Source organism: Chiloscyllium plagiosum, unplaced genomic scaffold (genome assembly GCF_037043375.1).
Source record: "Chiloscyllium plagiosum isolate Xiang-an unplaced genomic scaffold, Cpla_swu_hap1 HiC_scaffold_4, whole genome shotgun sequence".
In the NCBI taxonomy this organism is placed as follows: Eukaryota; Metazoa; Chordata; class Chondrichthyes; order Orectolobiformes; family Hemiscylliidae; genus Chiloscyllium; species Chiloscyllium plagiosum.
In genome coordinates this window covers 33,130,243-33,145,817 of record NW_028270142.1, presented here as the reverse complement: position 1 = coordinate 33,145,817, position 15,575 = coordinate 33,130,243, and the positions used below count along the sequence as shown (strand labels likewise).

At 40.5% G+C, this 15,575-nt stretch overlaps 1 protein-coding gene across 10 annotated transcripts in view; it reads left to right on the top strand.

Annotated features, from left to right (window-relative positions):
• The window catches only part of LOC122549303 (upstream-binding protein 1-like), a 145,565-nt gene that overhangs the window by 119,861 nt on the left and 10,129 nt on the right, over positions 1–15,575 (top strand). For 9 of the 10 annotated variants that reach the window (XR_015756928.1, XM_043688891.1, XM_087986130.1 and 6 more), the window contains 3 exons: positions 4,132–4,225; positions 4,671–4,761; positions 7,960–8,081. Coding sequence is in view for 9 of the 10 variants with exons in the window: in XM_043688891.1 (XP_043544826.1) it covers positions 4,132–4,225; positions 4,671–4,761; positions 7,960–8,081 (307 nt within the window). In the remaining variant the exon portion in view is untranslated. The remainder of the gene's footprint in view (positions 1–4,131; positions 4,226–4,670; positions 4,762–7,959; positions 8,082–15,575) is intronic. The other variant, XM_087986129.1, reaches the window with a different exon arrangement.

Below are 15,575 nucleotides of genomic sequence, written 5' to 3'. Positions count from 1 at the left end.
ATGTTCAGTGCCATGTAAAAATATGAAAATGTTGACCTTTTAGAAATATTCATCAAGTCATTTTGATCACACAGACCTTGCATTTTATTGAAACAGTCACATTTTATCATAGTTTTTTGTCTTGCTTGAGTCCGGGTAATTTGCAAGAGCAGTTTGACGGGCAAACCAACATTTATTCTTTTGAGAGCAGAGTGCTGATTGGTTGACAAGCTGGTTAGTGGAGGCATCACAACGGAAACTGCAGAAGTTAACAGCAATTGACAGTTAACTGTCAGGCTTTGTTTATATTTTGACTGAGGTCACTTTTGGAGTACTGTGTGCAGCTCTGGTCGCCCTGCTGGAGGAAGGATGTTATTAAATTGGAGAGGGTTCAGAAAAGCTTTACCAGGGTGTTGTTGCAACTGAAGGGTTTAAGCTATAAGGATAGGCTGGAACTTTTTCACTGAGGCAAAGGAGTTTATAGAGGCTTAAAATCATGAGGGGCATAGATAAGGTGAATAGCAAAGGGTGGAGTTCAAAACTAGGGGGCATATTTTTAAGGTGAGAGGGGAAAGATTTCAGAGGGGCATAAGGAGTAACCTTTGAACACAGGGTAGTTCATGTGTAGAATGAACTGCTTGAGGAGGTGGTAGAATGCAGGTATAGTTAAATTTTCAAGACATTTGTATAGGTACGTTAATAGGAAAGGTTTAGAGGGAAATGGGCTAAACACAGGCAAGTGAGGCAAGTCTTGTTTGGGAAACTTAGTTGGTATAGATGGACCAAAGAGTCTCCTTCCATGCAGTATGACTCTGACTCTACAACTCTGATTAGTCAGAACATTGCCCTGAGAATAAGCAAGATCCTGGCCATACCGGACCAGCCTGCAGAAACTCTTAAGTGTTCAATGTCAGATGTAATTCTGCAAGTCAACAACGTTTGCTGGTTAATTGCGTTGATAACTGGTTTCTAATGTTTTCCCTGAGACTCTGTGGTGTACTTGCATATACAGGAAACTACATATTACCAGACTGGGCCCTGTCCTTCGCAGAAAGAAATAGCACAAGAACACATGTCCCTGTTTCAGCTCAACAAAATAGGTGACAAAAGTTCACTTAATTTTTCTTTTAGGGGAATTCTTTAGACAATTGACATTGACCAGACTGATTAAAATGTAAACAAAGCTAAGCAGTTATCTGCCAGTCATCAGTAGCTGATGCATTCACCGTACCAGCATATCTACCAAACACAGTCAATTTGGAAGCCAGTTAGTGTACTCCTTCCAAACGGTATAAATGTTGGTTTTCCACTTAAACCCATATATGCTTGTGGATTTTCTTGATATGAAAAGCTGAAACTAAATGTTTTTTTCAGCAATGTACAAATATTCTATCGTTGACTGACTGTTTCTTCTCTGAGGGTATGATGCTAAATTTTTTGAAGTTTGAGTGTAGGAATTAAGAAATTTCAAGTTGCTTAGTAATTAAGTATTTCGATCTTTTTATGTTGTTTTCACAAGCGTTTGAAATAAATATAATTCCCCAGTTAGACATGAAAAATGGCCAATGATGTGACCCATATAAATTAAAATGATGATGTTTGGTTAACATAATATTTGTCTAATAGGTCCCAGCTATATTCTTTGTCGTATGGTTTTGATTTATTTAAATGTTGGGTGAGAAACAGCAGCATATATTTTAGTTATGTAATAGATACAAGAGCTGCAACAGTTAGCATTATGGCCCTCTCTTCTGCAGAGGTCTCGATGATAAAACAGAAAAAGAAGTGCCCGAATATTGATTTTAGAATAGATTCCTAGAACTATTGACCACAGGCTTAAACGTCTTGATTTGTACGTACAGATCCAAAATTAAAATCTTACTGAATTCAGCAACTGGTATCCAATAGATCTTGAAAAACAACTTTGGAATAATGGAGAAAATAACACTTCATAAAGTAGTACAGCATGGGAACAGACCCTTTGGTCCAACCAGTCTGTGCTGAACATTATCCCAAACTAATCTAGTCCTACCTGCCTGGCCCTTATCTCTCCAAACCTTCCCTGTTCATATATTTATGCAACTGTCTTATAAACATTGTGATTGTAGCCACATCCACCACTTCCTCGAAGCTCATTCCACACATGAATGCCCTCTGTTTAAAACTTTGCCTCCATGTCTTTTTATAAATGTCTCTTCTCTCACCTTAACATGCCCCCTCATCGTTTCCCTTGGATGGGGGATTTCAAGACAACTACCATTAACTTAATCTTTACCACTCATTATTTTATAAACTTCTATCAAGTCGCCTCTTGGGTCTAGGTTCCCCAGTTTACCCTTACAACCTTTCTTAAACAAAGGTACAACGTTAGACATCTTCCAGTCATCAGGCACCTCACCCATAGTTATAGATGCAAATATTTCTGGGATAATATTTGCAATTTCTTCTGTTATTTCCCACATTGTTCCAGGATTGGTTAGATCAGGTCCTGGAGATTTATCCACCCTACATTCTGTGCGACCTCCTGAACTTCCTCCAGTGTAATGTGACCTGTTTTAAAAACATCAAGGTCTATTTCTGTGTTCTTCAGTCTCCATTTCTTCCTCCACAGTAAAGACTGATGAAAAATATTCACTTCATGATTTGTCAATATTCAAAAGATTTGGAAATGCCAAATCAAAACTGCATTTCATGTAGAAACATTAGTGAGAGATCCTATTTTAGGACTCTTGTAAATTATTAATAATTGAACAATATTGCATAAAACTAAAGTAATACCAAATTAAAATTATATCTAAATAATGGATATGCTTTCAACCTTCCTTGTTTGTCTTTTGGGTGTAATCATGGAGAGTACACTTCATAGGGAATGCATTCCTGATTAATAAGTGCAAAGGAACTTCACTTTTCACAATAGTTGGAATTTGATGAACTCCAAATAAGGAAAAGCCTTGATTGGGTTCAGATTCGACCAAAACCCTTTAACTGTAGTCCCTGACATTATGTATGATTATAATTTCATAACTGTACCTGCTTACGTACAACATCTGTCTCCCTTGCTTTTGAATACCAGGTTTCATGTGGTTCAGCTCATCTTCCCAACATGAAAATTTTAAAGTAAATTTAATAAAATGCCATCTATTTCTATAGAACTTCTCAAATATCTCATTTATAATAATGTTTAAGTGCAGTTGGCAACTACAGGAATGGATGTTTGGAAACTATTTAGTTAAAAAAAAAATTAATTGAAATCTTTAAAAGGGGCCAAGATTCAGAATTGCCGAGTCTGATTGTCTGCATTGAAAATTGTCTTGGGATTAGAAAGCAGAAAGTGAAGTACAAATTGAGGAAAGCAATTAGTGGATTGTGAGTGGGACATTTTTTTTAAGCTTCTCCCATTTTACTTGATAAAGACTTGGAAGTTCAAGTGCTATTTACAATATACTTTAAATTAAGCTCATTACTTTTGCTAAGATGATTCCAGGTAGTAAACTCCAGAGAAATCTGGATCCATTTAACTGGATGTTCTAAGGAATGGAAGATAGATTTTAATCTGGATCAGTATCAGGTAATATCTGCTGCACCTGTAATAGCCTGTAAATAACTCCTTCATCTTGAGCATTATCCAATGCAATGCTAGAGTCTATTTTATGACCACAGATGGTCATCCAAAATATCTGGCTCTCCAACCTGTCTCTATTGAATTAAAAAAATTTTCATGTCCTTACTAGATGTTTCCTATTGCTGCACCCCTGCAAGCATCACAGTGATGATACCCTGCATCACCTTTCTATTTCTTTTTGCATCGTTTTTCACTCCGTTGTTCACTATATCACTGACATACAGTACAATCGCCGAGTTGTTACATCATTCTGCACAAAAAGTGAATTGAGATTGTCAAGGATGCAGTAGCCCTTAAGATTACACATGTTTTCTTCAAGTTTAAAATCACTGGTATAAACAACTAGATCTGTTCATAAGGTATGGAGGGAATATTTTTAGAATTAAAATGTTTTCCAACACGAGTAATTTGTCACGAAAATGGCCTTGTGCTCCAGAATTCATGGAGCCTTGAGTGAATTTTAATGAAATCTCTGCCTTTTATACGTATTATATTTCCCCCCCACTTTTCCCCCCCCCCTTCACCTCCAGCAACTATGTCCAGCAGCTACAATACAGGAGGCCCAGCAATGGTTGCACAAGAATAGATTCTCGACATACGCGAGGTTATTCTCAAATTTCTCAGGTACAGATTGTTCCTCTTTCCAGCTCAGTAAATATGGTTTGCCAATGATACCAAATGGTGGAGCTAATCTATTAAGTAGGGTTTTAGTACAATTTTTAATATATGGATATACTTTTTTCCGGAGGGCTATTTTGAATGAAAATAACCCGAGTTCTGCAATTTGGCTGTTTTACAAGGAATAGTTCACCTGTTGCCATTAAGGGATGGAGGAAAAGACTTGGCAGGGTGGGAGGACATGCTGTGAGAAATCACGAAATACCAATTCTGTTATCACTGCTAAATCTAATTTAATTGGAATTTTCTGAATGTTGTTAATGTTCTAGTCAAATCATTGAAGTGTTGTGATTACCTTGTGCTGGCTTTGGGTTTTTAAAACATATTCTTCTATCAATTAAGAATGGTCCATTTAGTTCCTATGAAGACTTATTATTTTCTGCTCTGTCAGGTTCTGATTTACTGAAGTTGACACGAGATGATCTTGTCCAGATCTGTGGCTCAGCTGATGGGATTAGATTGTTTAATGCACTCAAAGCAAGGTAATGTTTGAGAAACCAATTTAAAAAGGCTCACTCAATCTTTGCATCACAGATATCAAGCACAATTTATATAGTGGACCTGGTCTGAACATGGTACTTGGAAGGGGCTGTGTTCCGTGAATTATCTGGATATACTATATATTTTGCCTAATTTTTGGGCACAAAATGTGTTCCTTTTTGTATCCTCCCGGGTATGCAATCCTGTACCTGGTATGTAAATATGACCAGTGTCACGTTGGTCTTTGCCAGGTTGGAAAAAAAAAAGCAATTTCTGAAATGACTGCTGGGTCAGTGTAAATCTAAAGAAGGATCCAGGGCTGCTTAGAGGATCATTAGCAAAGTGCTAAAAAGGTAGATGGAGCTTGCACTGTACAAGCTGTGAGTAGACCCTCTGATTACACAGAATGCATTAAAAGAATCACTTTCTCTCATCTGTAGAGCCTAGAGAAACTAGAATGTTCCTCCCATTTCCATACTACTAATATAGCCCCTGAAAACCTGATACTATCTCCTGCATCTGTCCTGCTGTATTGGAATTTTGTTGGGGCACACTGTTCCCCATGCATAGTGAGAATCTTGTCTCTATCTTATTCACTTCCTCACCATTGAAAGCAACAGTTATTAAGTTACAGTAATTTCTCCAGGTATCACGTATTTCTTTGCTATCGCTTCCTCTCTTGGCATTTCTCCCAGTCAATATGCTGTTCTCTTTTTCTCCTGCAGGAAATGTGGTACCTCGTGTTCAGGGAATTTCCAATTCTGCATTTCCAGTCCAGAACTCTAGTCACCCAATCTCCTTGGCCCATGTCGTTCTTTGTCTGAATTTCAATCTCCCTGTTCCTGTCCCATACCCCATCCTGCCCTACTCTTCTAAACTAGTAATTTTTTTCCCTCAAAAGTAACTCTTATTTCTCTCTAAGCAAATGGTGCTAGGTTTGCTGAATAGATCCAACAGTCTCCGTTTTTATAAACAAATTGGCTGTCTCTTTAAGTTTGCTGTGACTTCACTTCCAAAAGTACATTGTTGACTGTAAAGTATTTTGTGACATTTGGTGGTCATGAAAGGCAGTGCACAGACTGAACTTTCTTTTTTTTGTCTTTTTTTTTTTGTCTTTTCACTTTTCCTTTCAACTTTGATTTTGCTCTACCCCATGTGTTAGCTAACAATTTAAGCCCCCTCAACTCCTAATTCTGGGGTCCTATCTATTGTATGTACAATGTCTTTGAGCTTATTGCTTCTTGTATATTTGCTCATGCTCAATAAATACATCTTACTGTTTCCATATTTAGTGATAAATCCCCAGGACCTGATGATTTCCATCTGAGGGTATTGAAAGAAGTAAATGCCATAACTATAATCTTAAAATTCCCTAGTTTAAAGAGTCATCCTTCTGGATTGGAAAATTGCACGTCTCTAGTCTTTAAAAAGGGTGAAATGGGGAAAACCAGGGAATTACAGACCAGTTAACCTAAACCTCTTGTGGGAAATTTGTTGGAGTTATAATCAAGAATAGGATAACCAGGATAGGGTGGACCAGCATGGATTTCATGCCCAGTCATGCCTGGAAAACCTCATCGATTTTTCTTTTGAACAGGCGACTAAGGTAGTGGACAGCGGAATATCTCTGGATGTTATTTGTATGGATTTCCAGAAGACACTTGAAAATATTCCCTGTAAGAGATTGTTAGGAAAGGTAGTTGCCCATGGAATTGAGGGTAAATTACTGACATGGTTGGAAAATTGAGTTGCAGGCAACAGAAAGTATAGATAATGGGTAAGATCTCTCAAATTGGCAGGATATAAACAAGTGCTGTCCCACAATGAACTGTATTAGCACTTCAATTTTTCATTAACAAATTGGATAATTGCATAGAAAATAATGTATCCAAATTTGCTGATGACATAAAGTTAGGTGACAATACAGACTGTAAATATCAAAAAAATTACAAAGACATTGATAGTTCAGGTGAATGAGCAAAACTGAGGCAAATAGATTTTAGTGTAACGAAGTGTGAGGTTAACCATTTTGACACATAAAAGGATACATCAGGACACACTCTTTCTAAATGGTATGAAGTGGATATCCAAAGTTGGAGTTCAGTTGCGTAGATCTTTTAAAAAATGAACAAGTACAGAAAAAAAATCAAGAAGGCTAATGAAATGCTGGCTTTATATAATATGTGCTGCACCTGTACAAAACTTTGGTTAGATCCCATTTGAAGTACTGTGAGCAGATTTAGGGATCATTTCTTGGGGAGGATATGTTGGCCTTGGTGTGAGTACAGTTGGTTTGTAAGAATGATACCTGGACTTCAGGGGTTGAGTTAGGCTGGTTTTCTCTAGAACTTAGAAGGTTAAGGATGATCTGATCTTAGTCTTCAAGATATTAAGGGCAAAAGACAGGGTAGATAAATCCCTTGCACTGGTTGGCGATTCTAGAATACCTCGTACCACAACTAGGATACAAAAAAATAAGCTCATTGGCAAGTTGGAGGCTAATTGTCAAATCAAGGTCCACCACTTGCATCCTTCATTGTTCTATCAATACCATAGTATCAGTGTTCTTCTAAACTTTTGTACAAACATTATTGCGTTGTTTGCTATTTCAGCTGTACTCGAAGATCTAAAATTTGTGGTTTTTATATTCCTACTACATTCTTGTGCTTTTGAAACTGCTTTTCTATCTCCCAGTTGCTGCTGCTTGATTTACTTCTGTCTTTTTAAACTCTTAACTTTGATGCCCCTTTCTCTTGACTCTCAAATCAAACAAGTAGTTGTGATAACATGTTTGACTCTCTTGTAATGATAGTGAATACATCTGTTTGGTTCCATCACTATACTAAAGCCAACTTACAGCAGTCATGCTATGACTTTAAACTTAGTATATTCTGTTTGTCAACATGGCTGAAGACAAACTGAAAGAACAGTTTATTTTCTGGGTGTAGTAGTCTCTTCGTAAATGTTGGATGTTTAACAAAGGTGTTAGCTTCAGGTGTTGTGTGGCCTTTTCATTAGTTTGTTGCTTTTTTTCCCTATATGTGCCTCAGGCCAGCAATAGAAGATCATGCAAAGCCACAGTCTTAACAGTGGTCATGCGTCAAGCTATGATTTTAAAGAGAATAATTCACCAGGTTTTAACACAATAAGCTCCCTGATGACTTATGCTAATATTATCTAATTATTATTATCAAATGCAGGTCCGTTAGACCAAGGTTAACCATCTATGTTTGCCAAGAATCGCAGCATGGAAGAAGTATTTCACAGCTGACTAGCTCACAAGATAATGAAAATGGAGAGGGAGACAGTCGTGCAATATATGGTAAGCAAGCCTGCTGTTTCAACTTTTCTCATTATCCTTTTATTTCTAATAAAGATAATGAATTATTTCCTGGTAGGAACATTTCCAGTCCATTTTTCAATACTATAATTGGTCCTTGCTGCCCAGTGGCAATTAAGAGCTTGCATCCTATCCTCCACTACTACTCATCCTACTACTATGAATTGATTCAAATCAGCAACTAGAACTGTAAAATGATTGATGTCCTTTTGTTTTAGATTGAGAGCTATTGATAAGGCTAAGGAATATTGTATACACGTTAACAGAGCAGGAGGCAGAAATAAATGGGTCATTTTCAGGTTGGCAAGCTATAACTAATATGCCGTAGGGATTAGTGTTGAGTTTTCAACTATTTACACTCTCTCAATGATTTGAATGACAGTACCAAATGTACGTTTGCTAAGTTCGCCGATGATGCCGAGTTGTAGGAAATTGTCAACAAGACATGAACATTAGTGCATTACAAGCCCTTCAGCCCTTGATGTTGCACCGACCTGAGACCAATCTGAAGTCCATCTAGCCTAAACTATTCCTTTATCATCCTTTTGTTTATCCAGTGACCATTTAAATGTCCTTAAAGTTGGCAAGTCTATACTGTTGCAGTTTACTACAGAGTAAAGAAACTATCTCTGACATCTGTCCTATATCTATCACCACTCAATTTAAAGCTGTGTCCCCTCGTACTGTCCATCACCATCTGAGGAAAAAACCTCTCTCTGTCCACCCTGTCTAACCCTCTAATTATCTTGTTTGTTCTATGTCACCTCTCAACCTTCCTCTCTCTAACAGCCTCAAGTCCCTCGGCCTTTCTTCATGAGACCTTCCCTCTATACCAGGCAACATCCGAGTAAATCTCCTTTGAACCCTTTCCGAAGGGTCCACATCCTTCCTATAATGTGGTGACCAGAACTGCATGCAATACTCCAAGTGCTGCCGCACCAGAGTTTTGTACAGCTGTAACATGATCCCATGGCTCCGAAACTCAATCCCTCTACCAATAAAAGCCAATATAACATATGCCTTCTTAACAACCCTATCGACCTGGGTGGCAACGTTTGGGGTTCAGTTCACATGGACACAGATCTCTCTGATCATCTATACTAACAAGAATGTTACCATTAGTCTCTATAGTCTCTATATTCCTGTTGCTGCTTTCAAAGTGAATCACCTCACTCTTTTCAGCATTAAACTCCATTTGCTACTTTTCAGTCCAGCTCTGCAGCTTATCTATGTCCCTCTGTAACCTGCAACATCCTTCAGCACTATCCAAAACTCCACCGACCTTAGTGTCATCGCAAATTTACTAACCCATCCTTCTACGCCCTCATCTAAGTTATTTATGAAAACGACAAACAGCAGGGGCCCCAAATTAGATCCTTGCGGTACACAGTTAGTAACTGAACTCCAGGATGAACATCTATCAATCACTCCCCTCTGGTTTTTTTTTCAGCTAGCCAATTTCTGATCCAAATCGCCAAATCAACCTGAATCCCATGCCTCTGTATTTTGTGCAATAGCCTACCATGGGGAGCCTTATGAAATCCTTACTGAAATCCATATACACCACATCAAATGCTTTACCCTCGTCCACCTGTTTGGTCACCATCTCAAAGAACTCTAAGGTTTGTGAGGCACGACCTACCCTTCACAAAACTGTGTTGACTATCCCTAATCAACTTATTCCTTTCTAGATGGTTATAAATCCTATCTCTTATAACCTTTTCCAACACTTTACCCACAACCGAAGTAAGGCTAACTGGTCTATAATTGCCAGGGTTGACTCTACTCCCCTTGAGGAGAAAGTGAGGTCTGCAGACGCTGGAGATCAAAGCTGAAACTTTATTGCTGGAACAGCACAGCAGGTCAGGCAGCATCTAGGGAACAGAAGATTCGACGTTTCGGGCACATGCTCCCCATGGTAGGCTATTGCACAAAATACAGAGGCATGGGATTCCTGAAGAAGGGCATGTGCCCGAAACGTCGAATCTTCTGTTCCCTATATGCTGCCTGACCTGCTGTGCTGTTCCAGCAATAAAGTTTCAGCTTCTACTCCCCTTGTACAAGGCGGCAACATTTGCTATCCTCCAGTCTTCATTGTAGACAATGATGACAAAGATCAAAGCCAAAGCCTCTATAATCTCCTTCCTGGCTTTCCAGAGAATCCTAAAATAAATCCCATCCAGCATAGGGACTTGTCTATTTTCACATTTCCAGAATTGCTAACACCTCCTCCTTTGTGAACCTCAACCCTATCTAGTCTAGTAGCCTGTATCTCCATATTCTCCTTGGCAAAAACGTCTTTTTTAGTGTGAATACTGACAAAAAATATTCATTTAGCGCTTCTCCTATCTCCCATGACTCCACACACAATTTCCCACTACTGTCCTTGATTGGCCCTAATCTTATTCTAGTCATTCTTATTCCTGATATACGTATAGAAAGCTTTAGGGTTTTCCTTGTTCCTAGCTGCCAATGACTTATGTCCCCTACTGGCTCTTATTAGCTCTCATTTTAGATCCTTCCTGGCTAACTTGTAACTCTCGAGCGCTCTAACTGAACCTTCACATCTCATCCTTCCATAAGCCGCTGCCTTCGTCTTGACATGAGATTCAACTTGTTTAGTAAACCACCGCTCCCTCGTTTGACCATTTTCTCCCTGCCTGATAGGTACGTACTTATCAAGGAGCTGTTCCATGAATAAACATAGATTATCTGTAAGGTAAATTGACAGGTGAAGTAAGCAGATCAAAATCTGGTGGATGGTGTAAAAAATGGGTAACTATGAATTGACAGTTTTGGCAGGAAGAGGAGAAAGGCTGTGTGATTGTTAAATGGAGAGCTATTTCAGAACTTCAGTGATATAAAGGGAACTGTATATCCTAGTAAATGAATTTTAGAGTTAGTATACAATTTTAACAAGCCGTTATGGAGACAATGGAATATCTTTGTTTATTGCAAGGGAGAATGGAGTAGAAAAGTAAGGAAGCTTGACTGCAGCTGTACTGTTTGATAGCACATATGGAGTACTGCGTATAGATCTGGTTTCCTCCATTTGGAGATAAAATTGCTTTAGAAGTTCAGAGAAGGTTCCCCTTGACTCGTTTTAGAGGCTTATCGTATGAAGAAAGGCCTAACCTCTTCAACTATGTCCATTTGAGTTTCGAAGACTGAGAGGTAACCTTATTAATGTGCATAAAACTTTAAGAGGATGGATTGGGATAGATACCAGATGGATGTTTCCCGTTGTGGGGAAAGCTAAAACCAGTCACCTACTTGACACATAAGTTTCCCTGTTGAGACAGATGAGGTTTTTTTTTCCTTGTGTTGTTATAATATGGAATTCTCTTCCACGGAATATGGTGGAGACTAGATCTTTCAATCTATTCGGGGCCGAATTAGATTTTTATAGGCAGGCAGGTTGAGGGTTAAGAGATGCATACAGGAAAGTGGAACCTGATTTCTTGCATGGTACAAGCCTAGTGACTTACTGCTGTGTTCCTGTGAAATACTTGTTTGTAGCCAAGTGCAGGTTATAATTGCAGATTGGCATTTTTTCCATAGCTACCTTCACTACAGCTCGTCATACCCCATGCTCTGTAAAGATTCCATCCCAGTCTTCTAGTTCCTTTGCCTTTGTCGTATCTGTTCGGATGATGCCGCCTTCCAAAACAGTGCTGCTGATGTGGCTTTCTTCTTCCATAAGTGTTTTCCCACCCACTGGTGAGGGGGCTCTCAACTGCATCTGACTTATCACCATGCTTCCACCCTTGCCCCTTACCTTCACAATCAACAGTGTGATTGGGTCCCCTTGTCCTCACTTTTCATCCCTCCAGCCTCAGAATTCAAAGGATCATCCTCTGCCATTTCAGACAACTCCAACAGAAAGCCACCACCAAACACATCATTTTCCATCACACTCCCTATCTGCATTTCACAGGGACCGTTCCCTATGGGAACACCCTAATCCATTCCTTGACCACCAATACTGCCTATGTAATCACAGAAGGTGCAACATCTGCCCCTTCACCTCCCTGCTCACCGTCCAAGGGCCTAAACATTGTTTTCAGGTGAAGCAGCATTTCACCTCTACCTCTTCTAAAATTGTGTATTGTGCTCGCTGCATCCAATGTGGCAAAATCTACATTGGAGAAACCACACTCAGACTGTGTGATCACTTTGCGGAACACATCTGGTCTGTGAGGAGAAAGTGAGGTCTGCAGATGCTGGAGATCAGCGCTGAAAATGTGTTGTTGGAAAAGCGCAGCAGGTCAGGCAGCATCCAGGGAACAGGAGAATCGATGTTTCGGGCATAAGCCCTTCTTCAGGAATGAGGAAAGTTTGTCCAGCAGGCTAAGATAAAAGGTAGGGAGGAGGGACTTGGGGGAGGGGTGTCGGAAATGCGATAGGTGGAAAGAGGTCAAGGTGAGGGTGATAGGTCAGACTGGGGTGGGGGCAGAGAGGTCAGGAAGAAGATTGCAGGTTAGGAAGGCGGTGCTGAGTTCGATGGATTTGACTGAGACAAGGTGGGGGGAGGGGAAACAAGGAAACTGGTGAAATCCGAGTTCATCCCTTGTGGTTGGAGGGTTCCTAGGTGGAAGATGAGGTGCTCTTCCTCCAACCGTCGTGTTGTTGTGGTCTGGCGATGGAGGAGTCCAAGGACCTGCATATCCTTGGTGGAGTGGGAGGGGGAGTTGAAGTGTTGAGCCACAGGGTGGTTGGGTTGGTTGGTCCAGGTGTCCCAGAGGTGTTCTCTGAAACGCTCCGCAAGTAGGCGGCCTGTCTCCCCAATATAGAGGAGGCCACATCGGATGTAGAGGATGTGTGTGGAGGTGCAGGTGAATCTGTGGCGGATATGGAAGTTTCCTTTGGGGCCTTGGAGGGAGGTGAGGGGGGAGGTGTGGGCGCAAGTCTTGCACCTCCTGCGGTTGCAGGGGAAGGTGCTGTGAGTGGAGGTTGGGTTGGTGGGGGGTGTGGATCTGACGAGGGAGTCACGGAGGGAGTGGTCTTTACGGAATGCTGATAGGGGAGGGGAGGGAAATATATTCTTGGTGGTGGGGTCCGTTTGGAGGTGGCGGAAATGACGGCGGATGATGCGCTGTACATGGAGATTGGTGGGGTGGTAGATGAGAACCAGTGGGGTTCTGTCCTGGTGGCGGTTGGAGGGGTGGGGCTCAAGGGCAGAGGAACGGGAAGTGGAAGAAATGCGGTGGAGGGCATCGTCGACCACGTTGGGGGGGGAAATTGCGGTCCTTGAAGAAGGAGGCCATCTGGGTTGTACGTTTTTGGAACTGGTCCTCCTGGTCTGTGTGCAAGCATGACCTAGACATTCCCATTGCTGGTCATTTTAACACAGCATCATGCTCGCATGTCCACTTCTCTGTCCTCAGCATGGTCCAGTGAATCACAACGCAAACTGGAGGACCAAATTCTCATCTTCAGACTAGGCACCTCACAACCTTCTGGACTGAATGTTGAGTTCAACACCTTCAGATTGTGAACCCACTCCCATTCCTTCCCTTTCTTTTAGATTTATATGTTGCATTCTCTGGCTCCGCCTACTTGCTCCACCCTCTTGCTCCGCCCCTGTCAAAGTTTGTCTTCTGATCTCAGTTTGTCATGGCAAATGATGAATTACATTATCATATCCAGTATCAGAGTAATTATTATAACATTTGGTGGTCATAGAGCTGTTGCGCATAGAGATGGGCGGCACGGTGGCACAGTGGTTAGCACTGCTGCCTCACAGCGCCAGAGATCCGGGTTCAATTCCCGCCTCAGGCGACTGACTGTGTGGAGTTTGCACGTTCTCCCCGTGTCTGCGTGGGTTTCTTCCGGTTTCCTCCCACAGTCCAAAGATGTGCAGGTCGGGTGAATTGGCCATGCTAAATTGCCCGTAGTGTTAGGTGCAGGGGTAAATGTAGGGGTATGGGTGGGTTGCGCTTCGGCGGGTCGGTGTGGACTTGTTGGGCCGAAGGGCCTGTTTCCACACTGTAATGTAATCTAATCTAAAATCTAGTGCCCCAACATTAAAACACGCTAAAACCTGTACAGTGCCTGTTGCATAAGAGGCACCCTAGTACAATCTGACATGTCTGTGTTGAGTGCCAAACTTGTCATGGACAAAGCTAACCAAAGCCAATATAAAATGGACTGGACTGGTGGAAGAGCGGTGATGTGAAGGGAGAGACGGTGTGGAAAAATTGGGGACATGCTCAGCTCGTTTCACCCCTTGTGAGAGAAGCCATCCTGCCCACCTCCAGCTGCAGTCAACTGCATGGTCCCCTCCAGTATCCTGAAGAACTCTCAGACCCCTGCAAATTACTATCTGCAGTTATATGGTGTCTGAAGTGTGAAAATTGAATCATACTGGAAGTGTTTGGGAAATGCTGTCTTTCCCATTAGCTTTGTAACTATCAAGTATAATTCCTTTTCTTCAAAAAGGAAGACAAACATCTACAGGCCAGTTAGCTTAAAATGTCAGGAAAATTATTACAAGCTATTACTAAATTTATAGCAGGAAACTTAGATAAATTCATGGTAATTGGGCAGAATCAACATGGTTTGAGAGAAATCATGTTAAATCAAGCTATTAAAGTAATTTGGAGAAGTAACATCTGTGGAAAAAGGGTTACTGGTAAATGTCCTGTATTTAGATTTTCAAAAGGTGTTTGATAAAGTGCCATATTAAAGGTCATTACAGAAATAAAAACTCTTAGTGTAAGGATAGCACATAGATATGGTTCAAAGATTGACAAAATGGAAGCAAAAAATACATAAATTGGTATTTTTCTTAATGGCAAAATGGCTCGTCATAAGGATTTTTGCTGGGACATCATCTCTTTATAGTTTATATTAAAGACTTTTAATGAAGGAATAGTTGCAAAAATTACTAATGGCGCAGATAGGAAAGTTTTGGAGAGGATGAATGGAGGGATATTGATAGATTAAATGAGAAGGTGATGATATGGCAAATAGAGTATAATGAGGGAAAATGTGAAATTGTCTATATTTTCAAGAAGAATATTTTAAAAATATCTAAATGATGAGGGATTGTGGAGCTCTGAGATTCAGAATGGTCTGGGTAGCCTAGTGCATAAATGCAAATGTTAATAAGTACATACAGTAGCAAGTAGTCAGAAGAGCTAATAGAATGTTATTGTTCATTGTGAGGTGAATTGAATACAAAAGTAGGGAGGTTATGCTTCAGCTATACAGGGTGTCAGTGAGATCAGACTGGAGCATTACATATGGTATCGGCCATCTTGAAGGATGTAAATACATTGGTTGTAGTTCAGTGAAAGTTTGCCAGACTAACATCTGGAATGGACAGGTTGTTTTATCACGAAAGGTTAAAGGGTTAGGCTTGTGTTTTCTGGAATTTACCAGAGTAAGAGTAAACTTGATTGAACCAAATAGGATTCTGAAGGGTAGATCTGGAGAGGAGGTTTCCTTTTATGGGAAAATCTAGAACTAGAG